The following is a 16861-nucleotide window of genomic DNA, read 5'->3' as shown; positions in this document are numbered from 1 at the left end:
GTGTGTGGGATCAATGGGGCTGTTAGCCCACTCGTTCATTGGCCTCTTTTCCACGCTGATGATCATGGTGGATTGATGCTTCTGGATTGTCCAGCGGCCCAAACCTGACTGCCAACATTCAATGAGTACAGGAGTTGTATTTGGAAATCATATGCAATGACAGCACATTAATAGTAAACAGATATTTGAATAGACTTATTTAAAGCTGTAAACAATGTAAACGACTTCAGACTATGAAACAACTTCAGCACCCCAAACTACACACTCTCATATTGGTTCCAATAAAATATGTTTAAATAAAAATCAGGTTTCAGGGATATCTGTGGGGACATTTATATGGCATACACTTACTGCAGCTTTCAGTCATGAATGGTCAAATAAACCAACTTCAAATGGTTGTTTATGTAAAAAGACTTTGAATACTATCTTCTTTTTGTATCCCTGTGTTTCTCTCAGTCAAGCAGAAGATGATGTGTGACCCGCTGTGTTCGGAAGCTGGTTGCTGGGGTCCGGGTGCAGACCAGTGTCTATCATGTAAATACTTCAGCCGAGGGAAGACATGTGTAAAATCCTGTAATCTATATGATGGGTGAGTAAGAGAAATATAGCAAACAGACATCAAACTGTGGACAAAACGAGTAAAAATGTATGTTTATGTGCCTGTGAAAAATTAGAGGCCGTTTACTCAAGACCGTTTTCAATGGAAAAGTCGTATGCGTTTTGGTTGTCCTTTCACACGTCAATGGTGTTTTGGGGGACGGAAAACACAAACCTTTGAAAACGGATCTCAAAGTACAAGTTTTTGCGTACAAGCGTTTATTGTTTCTGTGTCAACACTGAGAAGCTGTGTTTTTCAAAAACGCTAACGTCATATGCATGCCTATTACACGTTAGGTATGTAGGCATGCGCGAGTATTCCCAAAACAATAATGGCGGCTTCAATGCTGCATGTTTGTGGTGCGTGACATACTCATTATCATTACTGCGCCACTCCAACCATCAGAGAGATAGTATTCATGTACATAAAGTATAAACACACATACAGCAGACAACGTGTCTCAAAAGCGCTTCTAGCATAAACCAGCGTATGTGTGCAGGCACGTAGTGTTCCTTCACAGATCTACATCGCCATCCACTGGCCTGGCATGTATAATACAGTGTTTTTTCATCGTTTTCCCGGATCCATGTAAATGCATATTGTTATGAAAATGCTGTGGTGTGTACGTGAAACTTTTTACAAACACAATGGAAAAACTTTTAAGTTTTTCATACTATAAACAAACTCTTGGTTTCAGCCTTATGCCTGAGATATACTTATATAGCCTTGCTATAGGTTTCAAACCATACGCGGACAAACAGGTAGAACGCGCATAACGACATATTGCAATAAAACGACTACGGTTTATAGTGCGTGTCTAAAGTTCTGACAGGCATATCACTAAATTGTTGGGTAAAACCGCAGCACCTGCAGGATTTCTATCAAGACTATCTATCATTTAGAGTGCAGTTATCGCCATACACTTTGTAAACACAATCGTGGGGAAACATCTGCCTCTGGGATATAAGAGGGATGAGTTTCATCTAAAAGTAACGCTGTAACCGGATGACTGTGCTGCACTGGCCAAAATCCATCTAATTGTTCTTTGGCTTATTTTAAGTGGTCTCATTGCCATCTGTAAGTGACAACAAGGAAACTATCATCTGACAACAAATTTACATTCTTGCCTTGTGGGACCTTCAGAGAGAAGAGGGTTTTGGTCGGCTTGGTATTCTTGTGTGGTCATTAAACAAAGGAAACTCCCAGCTCTGATCGGCATCTGAATAAGATTCCCAATGGTGTAAAAATGTAATTTAGTTTCAAACAATGATCAGCTGTGTGGGAGTGTCTGGATCTTAGAGAGGCGAACAAGGCTCTCATTACGGTCAATCAAATGGGCTTTAAATCACTTGCTATTGTGTTGAGTCTTTCAATGGGGCCGTGACAAAAATTACCAGTTACTGCCAACCGAGAAGAGTTTCTACCTGAGACCAGCTGTATATATTTCCACTTGGAATCGAAGATGGATTAAAAGTCTGTTAACTATGCAATGGAGATTTATAGAATGCAAGTTGATGTTTTGGCATTGTGCACAGGCCGTAAAAATATTTACTTCCATTGAAGATAAATGAAACCGTAATGGCCCCTCCCATATTCTCCTATGACAGTTGTTGATTCTTTGTGGAGGTCTACCGGAAGTTCAGTTCGGCCATATAACGTTTGTTTATGTTGTTGCTAATTATCTATATTAACTATCTAATACCAAACTTATGAGAAAAACCAACTGCTTGAAAATAACTAAACTGATCGATGACAAAAATGTATTTGATGCTTAATTGGATTTTTTTGTTTGTCGTACAACCTGTTTGTTTACATGGGGAGGCGGGGTTTATGACCTACACTGCATAGGGGGTGATCGAATATCTTCAGTCTATCATCACTTTTCAGGACATGTGCAGCACGCTTGGCATTCTGGCAGTGAGCAAAGACCCACCTGTGGGTGTTGCCTCAGGCATTGGATGGTTGAAGAACAAATAAACAAAGAGTTTATTTGCCAAAACTCATGTTTTTATTGAATTATCGTTTCATTGTGTTAGTCAGCTGTATTTTTTGAGTTGTTATTACTTAAACAAAACAACCTGACTGCAGTTTAAATTATCTGAATTATCTATTTTTGCAAATTAACTCCTCAAATGTTTCAATAGTCCATTGAACAAAAATCTAAATGAAATGGGGCCTTAACTAAAAAAAATCTTTATCGGCAGTAATGTCTTTATTGAGTTTAGTGTTTTATTCTGTTCTTTCTGATAAAACATGTGAACTTTCAGAGCAGTCACAGTGCAAGTTTTACAGGTGGTGTTTTATTTTTGGAAAAAACATTGATGTTTTTGTAGTAGTAGTTCATATACAGTGGGAGGTAAATACTGGTGTGATATAACTTTGTATCTCTAATCTTACAAGTTGTATTTGTGGACAAATTTAGTTTAAAGAGTGCATAACATGAGATCATGAAAATGACATTTCATGCAGTCTGCAATGTTGCCGTGTTTGAAAGTAAGCAGTCTGCCGAGTTGTAAATCCGAAGGTGAATGAAAAACAAAGTTATTGGCTTGGAAAAAGGGAGTCGACTCAGAATTACGCAAACGAGTCATCCCAGTCCGATTCACGAACCGTCATGGATTTACGTTACTACATGTAGTCCTATGTTTAGCTAGCACTGCCCGCAAAAACTTCACTCTTCTCCCCAAAACACTGTAGCTCGTGAGCCTCATTCGCAGTAAACCAATCACAGCAGACTAGGCTAGCGGAAAGGATAAGACAGATGAATCGCGCAACAAAACATTTGAGAGTCAGTTTAGAAGTAAGGTAAGAATAATTACGTATTATTTCAAAATAAAAGTGTTTTAACACCTATGTACATAAACTTGTTGTTGGAGACTCCATAAGGAAAGGAGGACCTTAAAAATGGTACTCTTTAAAGGGTCTAAAAAAAGGTATCCATGAATATTAAGCAGAACTGTTAACTATAAAACTAGTCTTTTACATGAGCTGTGTAAATGCGTATGTTGCTATGGTAACGATGTCACAACCACATTCCTCACCTTCCTGGGAAACTTCAGGCTGTGCTCCTTTTTTACACGAGCACTTACGCCCGATTTCAGATTTTTGAAGATCTTAGAGGGCCTTTGATCCCAACTCTCTTATTTACAAGGCATCATCTTCTCTTCTCAGGATATCACTCTGAAACACGGGCTGAGGGGAATGAAGGCAGGGCTTGTATTGATGGGTGTGCGAGGCAGCTCCTCATCCGTGTCTTCCACAATCTGAGTCACCATCTGCTGAGAAGGAATAAAAAAAGAGGACTGTTTGTTCTTTCCTCTCAGACCATTGCGGAGAAAGATTTTTCCAATTAAAATGCCATTATTTCTTCATGGATCTTATTCTGCCGACTGCCGTATTAGCCAAGTTCTCTGCAATGTGTGAAAACTGTGTCTGTGGTTCAGTTGGCGGCGGTTCAAGAAGACTTGGAGACAAACAGAAGCTGGTGTATGTGTTGGTGTTGACAGAACCCATCACCTGCTTTTGAAGAAACGTGTCTGATTGATTGGCATGTGCAAATAAGTACTAAAGGAACTAAAGTTTTATTATGTTAAAGTAATACTGTAAAATGCTACAATGATACTGTTTTTATAATTAAGTCATTTTCCTCTGTGTGTTTTAGAGATGTTCGAGAGTTTGCCAATGGTTCTGTGTGTGTGGAGTGTGACAGCCAGTGTGAAAAGTCTGAGGATAAAACTCTAACCTGTCTTGGCCCCGTAAGTAAACCAAAGATTTAAAATACCTTACCATCCTGTTAAGCCCCGCCCACCAGCTGATCCAAACCAACCATTGAGAGAAACTATTTTCAAGGGATGTTGTTGGACAGTATAGGAAAGTTTGCGTAATGTAGATTTGATTGTCAAATTCACCTGCGACGGTTTTAAATCAGCAAGAAACCAGATTCAGACCCAGCAGTTACTTAGATCAAATATGTGACCCAGGAGAACAAACCAGTCTTATGGGTCAATTTTTCGAAATAGAAATGTTAACATAACCTGAATGCTGAATAAGCTTTATATTGATGCATGAGTTAGAATAAGACAATATCTGGGTGAGATACAACCGTTTAAAGCTCAGAAAATTGCCTTTGAAGTTGTTAATCAGGGACACTGTGGCAGGACATCCACTCACAAAAATAAAGTTTTTTTTATATTTAAGGTAGGAAATTTACTAAATATCTTCATGGAAAATGATCTTTACTTAATATCCTAATGATTTTCGGCATAAAAGAAAAATCTATCTATTTTTGTCTTACAAACATGTTCCCATAAGAGTGGTTCTGTGATCCAGGGTCAAATATGTATGCATTTGTTTGTGTTCTCTGTCATTTGAAATGTGATTTAAGTGAAAGTTTAATGTTTAGTAAGGTTTGAGTAAACCAGTGCATATGAAGAAGTTCGATTCAACTTAATTTATGCTTTATGTTGACATTTAACACAATTGCAAAGAGAGCATTTTTATTTTTTCAGACCTCAAATATTGCAAAGAAAAGAAGCTAATGTTTACTTTACGCAATACAACAGTAATATTTGTACATGTAATTAAGAAATGTAAATAAAAGGTTTTATTTTTATGACAGTTTCTATGTGTCTTGTCAGGCTGTCAGTCTTTCACATTGCTGTTGTATGACTTACTCTAATGTCGCTCCTGAGGTTTGATTTTGTTGAAATTCAACCGTCACTGGACGGGAATGGCCTCAATACATCTTGAAATGCTGATTTGAAATAAACATTTAGAGTTGTCTCTTAATTACCGCAGTTGAACTTCGGACATGTGTAATGTTATGTGTGATTTTCGTTTTGCCATGTTAAATTCTTATTAAAACGTATCTTCAGTTTATACCCCAACTGCAAATGAATACAAAGTTTTTAAAACATTGCTTATAGAATATTTGAATAAAAAGCCAATATGTCAACTGTCCAAAGTTTGACATCACTTTTAGGCAAGATCGTAGTGTATAATATGTATTACTGTACGTTATGTATGTAATCGCTTGAGGATTCTTTTCTGAGTTTCAATGCTAGCAATCAATCCAATTAAAAGAAATTGTAGGCTATTTGACTTTTAATATGTATCTGTGTATATACTGTATTACTTTTTCAATTTGTTATTTCCCCGTCACCCTTTCTTTACATGATATAGGGTCCAGACCACTGTGTGAAGTGTTTGCATCTGAAAGATGGGCCCAACTGTGTGGAGAAATGCCCTGACGGTCTACTGGGAGCAAACAGCTTCATCTTTAAATATGCTGAGACCAACAATGAGTGTCACCCATGCCACCCCAACTGCACTCAGGGGTAAGAATATGTATGTGTAACAAATTTAAGTTCAGTTCCACGCTCCTGCAGTGTCATCTCTCTCAGATCTGAAGCAGTTCATCTGCATGGTCACACCATAGTCCACCCAGTATGAACACAATTTTTGTGTTGGTCTGTCGTGGCTCTCAATCAAAGTCTTGAAATCCTCTAGGACACGGGAACAAAGCGTCGCAGCTCCCTTCATCGTGTGGGTGGCAGTCATTGCCGCTGGTTACTAGGTGTACATTCTTCAAAACTCTTCCCTTTGTGATGAATCCAGAGACCAGGGTGATTGTTTTAACATGGCTTATATTCTATGTAAAAGTTACGAGAAGCGCCACGTACCCCAGACAACAGCTTGGTTGTTAGAAGTTATTTACTTCACCACAGGGCTACAACTTTTCTTCATAATCATGACGGTAAATGTTGTTGTCTGGATTGTTCTACTTTATTTTACTTTATATTTATCTGTGTTACAGGTGTACTGGACCCCGGATCCAAGATTGCATTGGGATGGTTGACAGGTAAGAAACTGTTTGTTTTATTTCATTATGGCACATGTGTGTTTTCAGAGTTATTGATTTTTGTTTTATTTAGTTTTATTCATATTTTCAATTAGCTTTTATAAAAATTTTAGTTTTTAAGTCAATTTCAGTTTTTGTTATATGCTTTTTTCATTTTATAACTTATTTGTTGATTTTTTTATGTTGCTATATAAGATTAATTGATTTATTAATTAATACATTTTATTTTAGTATTTGTTAATCATTATAATTTTAATGCTTTAATTTTATTTCATGCAACCATATTGTTAATTTAGTTTGAGTTTTTCCAATGATTGTTAGGTCAATGTTTTATTTGAATTTAATGAGCGGAAGCGTTTTCAAAGTTTTCATTTTAGTGAACTAAAATAACCTTGCTTTAATAATTGAGATTTGTTCAAGACACTGGTTTTAATTTTAATATCAGTCTTGTTTCATTGCATATTTAACTGCTGAAGTTAATTTCAGGCAGCTAAGAATTAATGAACTAAACACAAGCAACACATTAAAGCATATCTCATCCAACCAGTTTTTACTGTCCAACACAGTTTGTTTTAAAGTTGAGGCTATTTTCTTATCTTTAAAAACAAGTGAATTTATTTTTATTATTGAGTAGGTTTTAAAATGTGATAACTAAGTGTTATGGTTTGGAACACTGCATCTTTTGGCAAACTAACTTAAAAGTTCATTCCTCTTTAGTTAAAGTAACAGTTTTTAAGCAAAACGTGTAGGCCTACACGTTTTACGCCAAAATGCAAGTTGTAGTTTTATTAAATACATGTACACTTAGTTAAAGTAATGTCTATATAATGAATTTCTACGAAGACATGTTTCCTTCATAAAAGGAAACATTACACTTTAGTAATATGCCAGGATGATAAAACAGATTTTTTTAATCAAAGCATATGGCAAGTAGAAAATCTAGTAAAAAATCAAACATTGCATCTGTTTTAGTGTAACATGTGAGGTGAATGTGTTTCTTCAGGACTCCTCTGATAGCGGCTGGAGTGATTGGAGGGATGTTCGTTGCAGTAATCGTGGCGCTCGGTTTTGCCATTTGTTTCCGTCGCAAAAGCATCAAGAAGAAACGAGCCTTGCGCCGTTTTCTAGAAACAGAGGTAAAAATCTCGCAATGGATTTTTAAACCTTCGGAGGTGTTGCATAACTTTATAAACACTTTTACAAAGCCTAGCCACTGAAGTTGGTGTGTTGCCATATTTATGGGGTCTACAGCGAGTCTCGGTTTCCATTTAAAAGTGCCTCTCTCACTTCAAATAATAGACACCACTTAAATGGAAACTTATGAAACTACTTGAAAATGTTCTACTGTGTGTGTGTGAGCATTTTATTAAAAGTTTAGGTCAATATTGGGAAACTGCAGGGCTGTGTTGTGTGAGGAAGCCAACCGATTGATTTACTCTGTTTGAAGATTTTGGATTATTGAAGAAAAATCGAACAGAATCTTTTTCTTATATAATATTTATTTATTGTTATTTATTGTTATCGTTGTTACTACTAATAATAATACTAATATTTATTATTATTGTTGTTATTGTTGTTACTAGTATTGCTATTGATCTATTATATCATTATTTAAAACCATTTCCATCAAAATAAATGTATAATCAACAAAGGGAATACAAAAGGTTAAACTAATGTACAGCAACAACATGATAAAACCACAGATACAATGAAAAATGGATGGGGCCTGAGATGGATCTAAAATATGGTGTTACAAAATACATTTTTCATTAGTATTTAAGGGTGGGAAACGGGTGAAATGTTGCAGAGACAGCAGAAGTGAATCGTGTGTTAAGGAGCCAAAACGCTTAAAAATGTGCCACCCGTATGGAAGTGTTGAGATGTCAGGAAGGCTGGACTCGGAGGATGTGCAGCAGTGTTTGTATTCAGTAGCTCACATGAAAAAAGAGGTGAAACTACAAGGCCATGAAGAGACTTGAAGGTTAAGAGAAGTATTTTGGGGTGAATACGGGATGAGATGGTTTGTGACTGACACCTAAATATATAATGTGGTTTGTGTGTATTTTCACAATACAATAATATGGTGATGGTCTTTTGTGGGTTGTTGAATGAAAATGGCCATTTGAGGGAAAAGGGTCAAGAAATGTGATGTATGAATTTGATATGAAATAACTGAATTTGGTTCTGTGCTTTTCAACAGTTGGTGGAGCCATTGACTCCCAGCGGTGCAGCACCAAACCAGGCTCAACTGCGTATACTGAAGGAAATGGAGCTCAAGAGGGTCAAGATTCTGGGAAGTGGAGCCTTCGGCACGGTCTACAAGGTAACAGTCATGCTTTATTATGTGTAACATTTATTTAATGATGTTTTAGGTTTGCATTTGGGTATTGATGTCTTCTTGTGCCTTTCTAAGGGAATCTGGGTTCCAGAAGGGGAAACTGTGAAGATACCAGTGGCCATAAAGATACTCAATGAAACCACAGGACCAAAAGCTAATGTGGAGTTTATGGACGTGAGTAATTTTTGCATTTAATAAACATATGCGTTTTTCGTCCTGCAGTTTTTAGGATATTCGTGGTGGTGTACTAGACACACAGTTGAGAATGTCAAAGGTCATGTGTAAAGTAGTTTCATTTCTCTCTTTGTCCTATAGGAGGCCTTGATCATGGCCAGCATGGAGCATTCCCATCTGGTGCGTCTGTTGGGGGTCTGTTTGAGTCCCACCATTCAGCTGGTCACTCAGCTCATGCCCCACGGCTGTCTGCTGGACTACGTACACGAGCACCAGGAGAACATCGGCTCTCAGCTGCTGCTCAACTGGTGCGTCCAGATCGCCAAGGTAAGAGTCATTATGAACACGTGTGTCTTTGATGCTGCACATTGAAGTGCACGCTGGACCTGCTCGTGGTCTCAGGGTGAGTGATCTCCTAGACCGGATTTTCATTAGACCTCTGCCTGGACACACACACCTGCATCTGATGAACCCACAGCTCAGTTGGGTTCTACATCACATAGAAGGACGTTCTTTGAAGAACTTAAAAGGGAGAAGGTCTCAAGTGGTCATCGATCCAACCTGTGCTTTATATTTTTTAAAGGAATAGTTTACAGAAAAACGAAATTCTCTTGCAATTTACTCAACTTCATGCCATCCAAGGTGTACAGGAATTGTAGCTGGACGAAAACAATGTATATATACTGTAGGTCTTCAAATGTTGAAGATCCGAAAAGGAAACACCTAAACTGAAACCAAATTCTTGAATTTAGATAAGGCGACAACTTCAAACCTCTTTAGTTCTTACATGTCACTATTTTGTCCTATCATTTTTCTTCATGACATACTCAAGGACCAGTAAGTTTTACATTTCATCATCTGTGAATTTAGCATTTTAATAAATAAGCTCAAAAACACTTACATAATTACATACCGGTAGTTTTGCTTCAGAAGACATTTATTAACCAACCGGAGTTATTTGGGTTATTTAAGATGGTTGTATGTGCTTTTTTGTGCTTTAACATTTGCGGATTTTAACCTCTTTTTTTATTTAATTTTCGTAAATAAATATATATATATATTGTATGTATACATACAGAAATATGTATATGTATCTATATACATAAATAAATATTTATTTATTAAAAATAATTCTAATATAATGATTTGTATTTAATAAATATCTATACCTTTTAATATATTGAACAACTACAGTTTTACTTAATTTATTTTTATAAATAAATATTTATATATAAGGAATGCAATATTTTAATCTAATTTATAAGAGTACGTTTTTAAATCTAGTAAATTATTAATTATTTAATTTAAAGTTATTTAAGACATTTTTCATTGTGAAAAGGAAGTATTCTCTTAAATATAAAAAAATATAAATTCCAAAAACAATAACAAAAACAATTTACAAGGTTTGAAGTGTGGATATATTAAACACCCAGCTGTGACCTCATTTTTATTTAGATAGCTTCTAAGAGTAAGATATAGCATTTGATTATACTTGGGGGATACTTCAATCAAAAAGGACAATTCTGTCATCGTTTACTCGCCTTTCGAGTAGTTTCAAATCTGTATAAATTTCTTTGTTCTGATGAACACAGAGAAACATATTTGTAAGAATGCTTATAACCAGACAGTTTTTACTCCCATAGTAGGAGAAATTACTTTATCTTTTTTTGTTCTGTTTCACATTTCGAAGACATTTTGAAGAATGCAGGACAGCAAACCGTTCTGCAGCACTTTTGACTACCATTATGGTGGTCAATGGGGGGCAAAATCTGTAAGTTCATAAAAACCAAGAAATTTATATAGAACAACTCGAAGGTGAGGAAATGATGACATCAATTTCATTTTTGGGTTAAATATCCCGTTAACTTCTCACACCGAGCAGATTAAATTATCCCAACATTTCCTCATCTGTGTAGGACAGATAAACCTCTCAAACAAGAAGCTGAATCACTGATCTGAAGAAGATATTGTTAACCAGCATGAAATCTCACAGAGAAGCTTGCGAGTTTAAGGTGGAAGCTGTGTTTGATTTCTCACCTGCTGCGGTCTTCAGGATATTAATCCCTTCATTCGTCCATTAGATAATCCTGCTGCGTTCACCCGGCGGCCTGCGAGTCTCGCCTGTTCCTTTCAGATCTTCTGCTCCCATAGTACAGATCCTGCACATGGTCTCGTCCTGCTGTGCTTTAGGAGAAACTATAGACTTCTTCTATTGCCAGTGAATTTCTGGACCTGTTTCCTTCTCACGTCCAGACCAGGAACATGACAGCTGGGTTGCGCCGAGAGTTAGATGCCAAGGAGAGAGGAGAAAGATTCTGGCACCTGCAACGTTTCAGATCACCACTGATATTTGGGTTGAAAAGCTGCTTGTTCAATATCTCCTCACTTTTGCTCGATTCGCTTTACGTGGTCCTCTATTCTTCTGGCAATATGTTGTTTCGTCTGAATTATAGTTTGTTTAATGACATACAGTAGTGAAGCACGGATTAGCATTCTAACACATTTGCACATGCAACGCAAAGATCACGGGTTTGAATCAGGGGCACATATACTGATAAAATCTTGAATGCTCTTTAAATCACTTGACATGAGAGTGTTTGCCAAATGCATAAATGTAAATGTGAAGCTAGACGTTCAGCCTGTGCTTTATGGGTAAAAGATGGTTTTGGTTCTTTTTCTTACATCATACACCCTTGCCCTTATTTTCTCTCTCCCGTTGGGTAAAATCATGTATTTATAGGCTAAGTTGGCATCAAACGCGATGTGTTTCATCAGATGATGTGTGACATTTTAATCATCTCCAGCATTTCTCTGGCAGCAAACCGCAGAATTTGAATATATTAGAAACGGCTACTTTTATCATTGCACATATGATCATTCTGCATGTGCAAATTTTAGTATGGGGTTATATTGACCCCACAAACGTTTAAATATATGATAAATTACTTAAATTGAAATTGTTACTCACACTTTTTATAATAACTGATATATTAAATAATATATCAGTACAAAACATCACTTGTTGATTTTTATTTTATATATTTTATTTGTACATTTGACAACAAAGCCCCATTATTCAAGCTCTAGATCCATAATGCAAGGAAAAAGAGTATATGAAAAGAACTATAAACAACTATTATTTCCTTTTTTTGATATGGCAAGGTTGTTAAATATGACGAAAACAAATATCGATGAGTGGCTTTTCTGTCAAACTGAAGCAAATGTATATGCGCCGTTCTGTGTGTCTTCATCTTGCTCTCTGATAACTGCATACAGGCTCAAGCAACGGCTAGAGATGAGACCAGTAAGAAATTAGTCCTGTTAAATTAACGTCCTATTGGACATAAGTGCATTCAAGGTCAAATAGCTTCAAGATATTGACAGCAAATATCGGAAGAATGTGGTAATCGTGAAATAAGCAAAATAATTTTGACTCCAGTCCGTTGAATTCTTCGAAAATAATGCACATTGTAAAGGCCATTCTGCTGCGCATCACCACCTCAGGGTGTGCATTATTTTCGAAGAATTCAACGTCTATTATTCATTAGGGCCTACTTAACACATGAGCTTCTAACAACCAGTGTTAAACAGTTTCATCACCTCACAAACCTCATATCTCATCCTAGCTGAATAAGCACTTTCAGCATTTCTGATCGCTTTGAAAAAGAGATCCTGAAACTCTTTAATTACCGCCTGTATCCGCTGAGATTATAGATGGATGGAGTTTGGATTTGGGGATTGAAAGTGTGATTGGATCATTCATTTGGAGAGTCTGGGGTGTCCTGATCAGAGACGAGAGTGAACTGAGTTAATTCAGGCATCCAGCAGCTGAACAGGCTCTGTGCTTGTAAATGATTCAGTAATGTTTGCGTTTGAAGATGTGGGCATAGGAAGACTTCTTCATTCAACTCTAAAATATCTGCACCAAAATATTAGTATTATTTTAGTTCAGTTTTATAGGATATTCTGGGATTTAGCCAAGTGTGCATATGCCATCTTTCTTTCTTCTTCCTTTATTTTTTTATTTTTTTTCTTTCTTTCTTCCTTCCTTCCTCTCTTTCTTTTTTTTCCTTCCTTCCTTCCTTCCTTCTTTCCTTCGGTCCTTCCTTCCTTCCTTCCTTCTTCCTATCTTTCTTTTTTCCTTCCTTCCTTCCTTCTTTCCTTCGGTCCTTCCTTTCTTTCTTCCTTTCTTTCTTTCTTTCTTTCTTTCTTTCTTAACTTCTTCCTTCCTTCCTTCCTTCCTTTCTTTCTTTCTTTCTTTCTTTATTCCTTTATTCCTTTCTTTCTTTCTTCCTTCCTTCCTTTCTTTTTCTTTCTTTCTTTCTTCCTTCCTATCTTTATTCCTTTCTTTCTATATTTCTTTCTTCCTTCCTTCCTTCCTTCCTTCCTTCCTTCCTTCCTTCCTTCCTTCCTTTCTTTGTTACTTTCTTGCTTGCTTGCTTTCTTACCTTCTTCCTTCCTTTCTTTCTTTCTTTCTTCCTTTCTATCTTTCTTCCTTTCTTTCTTGCTTGCTTGCTTTCTTCCTTTATTTTTTCTTCCTTCCTTCCTTTCTTTTCTTTCTTTCTTTCTTTCTTTCTTCTTCCTTCCTATCTTTATTCCTTTCTTTCTATATTTCTTTCTTCCTTCCTTCCTTCCTTCCTTCCTTTCTTTGTTTCTTTCTTGCTTGCTTGCTTTCTATATATTTTTTTTACTTTCGTTATTTCTTTCTTTCTTTCTTACCTTCTTCCTTCCTTCCTTCCTTCCTTTCTTTCTTTCTTTCTTTCTTTCTTTATTCCTTTATTCCTTTATTCCTTTCTTTCTTTCTTTCTTCCTTTCATCCTTTCTTCCTTCCTTCCTTCCTTTCTTTTTCTTTCTTTCTTTCTTCCTATCTTTATTCCTTTCTTTCTATATTTCTTTCTTACTTTCTTACTTTTGTTCTTTCTTCCTTCCTTCCTTTCTTTGTTTCTTTCTTGCTTGCTTGTTTTCTATATTTATTTATAACTTTCTTTCTTTCTTTCTTTCTTTCTTTCTTTCTTACTTACCTTCTTCCTTCCTTCCTTCCTTCCTTTCTTTATTCCTTTATTCCTTATTCCATTCTTTCTTCCTTCCTTTCTTTTTCTTTCTTTCTTTCTTTCTTTCTTTCATTCCTTCCTTCCTTCCTTTCTTTCTTTCTTCCTTTCTTTCTTTCTTTCTTTCTTTCTTCCTTCCTTTCTTTGTTTCTTTCTTTCTTGCTTTCTTTCTTTCTTTCTTTCTTTCTTACCTTCTTCCTTCCTTCCTTCCTTCCTTCCTTTCTTTATTCCTTTATTCCTTATTCCATTCTTTCTTCCTTCCTTTCTTTTTCTTTCTTTCTTTCTTTCTTTCATTCCTTCCTTCCTTCCTTCCTTTCTTTCTTTCTTCCTTTCTTTCTTTCTTTCTTTCTTTCTTCCTTCCTTTCTTTGTTTCTTTCTTGCTTGCTTGCTTGCTTTCTTCCTTCCTTCCTTCCTTCCTTCCTTCCTTCCTTTCTTTCTTTCTTTCTTTCTTTTTCTTTGTTTCTTTGTTTCTTTCTTTCTTCCTTTCTTAATTTTTTAATTTCTTGCTTTCTTGCTTTCTTGCTTTCGGTCTTCATTGTATCTAAATCTTACATCTGTTTGTGGATGTCTGCCATTTACAGATGTCAATTTGTGTCAGATCTGAGATGGTTAACTTCAAATCTTTGAATCTCATTGCTGGTCCATAATAAAAAACACACAATAAATGTAAATAACGTATAAAACCCACAATATGGGTCTTATGCTTATGAAAAATATGGGTCTAAATCACTTTTTATAAATATCACCAGCACAAAATAATTTAAGTAACACAGAGGGGCAAGTGCAGTTTTAATTTTTTATAAATAATGAAGTATGTTTATGAATTTTGTTGTGCTAGCTAGTTTTAAAGTTTTACACATACCGTTAAAGACACTAACATGTTGCTTTCTATAAAAGCACCTTTAACATTTCTAAACAAATGTAGGTGTTTGTTCTTGATGCATGACAACACTTGCTGCTTCTTACAGATTGTCTCACCATGTTGTCCGGAGATGCCCACACGTCAGATTTACAGGCAGCGGGAAGTCTTGTTATTGCAACACACCCGAGCATGTATATTTGCAATCTAGAGAGTTTGTAAACATGAATTCCTCATGCAAGACTAATGAATAATTCTATTAAGATTGAACTAGATAAAATGCTTGCAAAGCCACCGTTGCACTGAACCATTTTGTTGCCCTTTCATTTTTGCAAATTCAGAAAAACAAATGTGTTGCCCTGATGTTCTGTACTAATGTTCTGCCGCTATATATTGCCTAAAACCTAAATGCAGTTTGTTTCGTGCATTAGTCAGCAAAATGTCCCCTTCAATAGCCCACGTTTCTGTCATGGTTTCGAGAGAGATACCATTGACTCGTAAATGCCACAAGCTACGCCTCCATTTCTGCAACAAAATGAAGCAAGCCTAAACAACAAGAGTGCAAGACAATCTTTCTTGCGGGCTGCAAGCTAAGTGTATTAAAACATTATATAACAGCCGTACAGCCTAGATAAAATGTTATTTTCTTTTTTGATGTAGTACACACTGTTATCTGCACACATGCACATGTCAACAGACATTGAAAAATGATGGTGCTGTGTGTTTTCCGCGGTATGAAATGCTAATGCTTACATTGTGTGATACATACTGCTATATAGTATGCAATCCCGACGTTCATTTAAAGGGATAGTTCCACAAAGAACAAAATGCTTTCATTAGTTATGTCATTCCAACCCTGTATGACTTTATTTCTTCTGCAGAACACAAAAGTATTTGAAGAACGTTCACCATTGGCCCCCATTGACGTCCATTGAATGAACACAAAATCCCTGAGAGATTTCTCAAATATTTTATTTTGGGTTCCACAGAAAGAGAGTTGCAGACATGTTTTAAAAACCGTGCTGCTGAATAACTTATGACAAGTTTGATTTGGGGGTTAACTAAATGTATTTTTTTAAGCATAGAAAATGTGCATACTTTTCATAGTATACCAAATACACAGTGCATATTAATGTTAAAGCAGTATAAAACTATATTATTCATGACAAAGCGCTGGTGACGAAATAACCCATCTCAAGATCAAAGAGTTCAAAGTTCAATAACCTCCCCAAACATTTACTGTTTTCTCCCCTAACAGTCTTGTCCTTCACCCATGTGCATCCCATATTTCTTTGTTTAATTCCTTCATTTAGTCAAACTCTTCTCTAGATTCATCTTCCTATCTCTCTTTTAATTGGGCCCAGATGGTTGCGTGAATGTTATATTTGTTGTTTCCCATGCCAGGGGTTAAAGGGTGTTGCAACAGGCGCTGTAGCCGCCCGCTCTCCTCTTCTCCAGAGAAACTTTAACCTTAAATAACACAGACGTAAAGCGAGGGAACAAAGGTTAGGGATGCTGCTCGGATGCTCTTCACGCCAACGCTCGGACCTGTAACACTAGCTTTTGACTTGGTTTTGCTGTTGCTTTAATCTTGACTTCAGTCGAACCCAGCGCACAAAGAGATGCTTCTCACTGGCTAGTTTATGTCTTTGGAGGAAAAGAGAGCTTCTGTTTGGAAGGAAACATTAAAAGCCGGGAGCAGCAAAGCTTGCCGTTTGAATACTAATTCCTGTAGATGTGTTTTCTTGATCTCAGAATGAAGAATCTAATTGGATTGCATCTTGGGAGACTGTTATTTTGGACACAGTTCATGTGAATCTAGGTTTTCATGAGGGTTCAGCTGAAATGGACAAGGGCTCTAAAAACATATTCGTTTTTGTTAAATCTATGTTATTCATGTCAATTTGGGTTGTCAGTGTTGCTTATTTACAATGTTAATGCTAATTTAGTTATTCAAACAGGAAGCATTTTAGGTCTGTTTTAT

General features: G+C 36.3%; 1 protein-coding gene across 1 annotated transcript in view; it reads left to right on the top strand.

Moving 5' to 3' along the window:
• LOC130406952 (receptor tyrosine-protein kinase erbB-4-like) overlaps positions 1-16861 on the top strand; it is a 123336-nt gene that overhangs the window by 94325 nt on the left and 12150 nt on the right. The window contains exons 13-20 of the mRNA XM_056729547.1: positions 457-589; positions 4260-4353; positions 5780-5934; positions 6414-6458; positions 7462-7594; positions 8659-8781; positions 8872-8970; positions 9112-9297. Of these exons, the coding sequence (XP_056585525.1) occupies positions 457-589; positions 4260-4353; positions 5780-5934; positions 6414-6458; positions 7462-7594; positions 8659-8781; positions 8872-8970; positions 9112-9297 (968 nt within the window). The remainder of the gene's footprint in view (positions 1-456; positions 590-4259; positions 4354-5779; positions 5935-6413; positions 6459-7461; positions 7595-8658; positions 8782-8871; positions 8971-9111; positions 9298-16861) is intronic.

This window comes from Triplophysa dalaica, chromosome 2 (assembly GCF_015846415.1).
Source record: "Triplophysa dalaica isolate WHDGS20190420 chromosome 2, ASM1584641v1, whole genome shotgun sequence".
Classification (NCBI taxonomy): Eukaryota; Metazoa; Chordata; class Actinopteri; order Cypriniformes; family Nemacheilidae; genus Triplophysa; species Triplophysa dalaica.
This window is presented reverse-complemented; position numbering and strand designations above follow the sequence as displayed.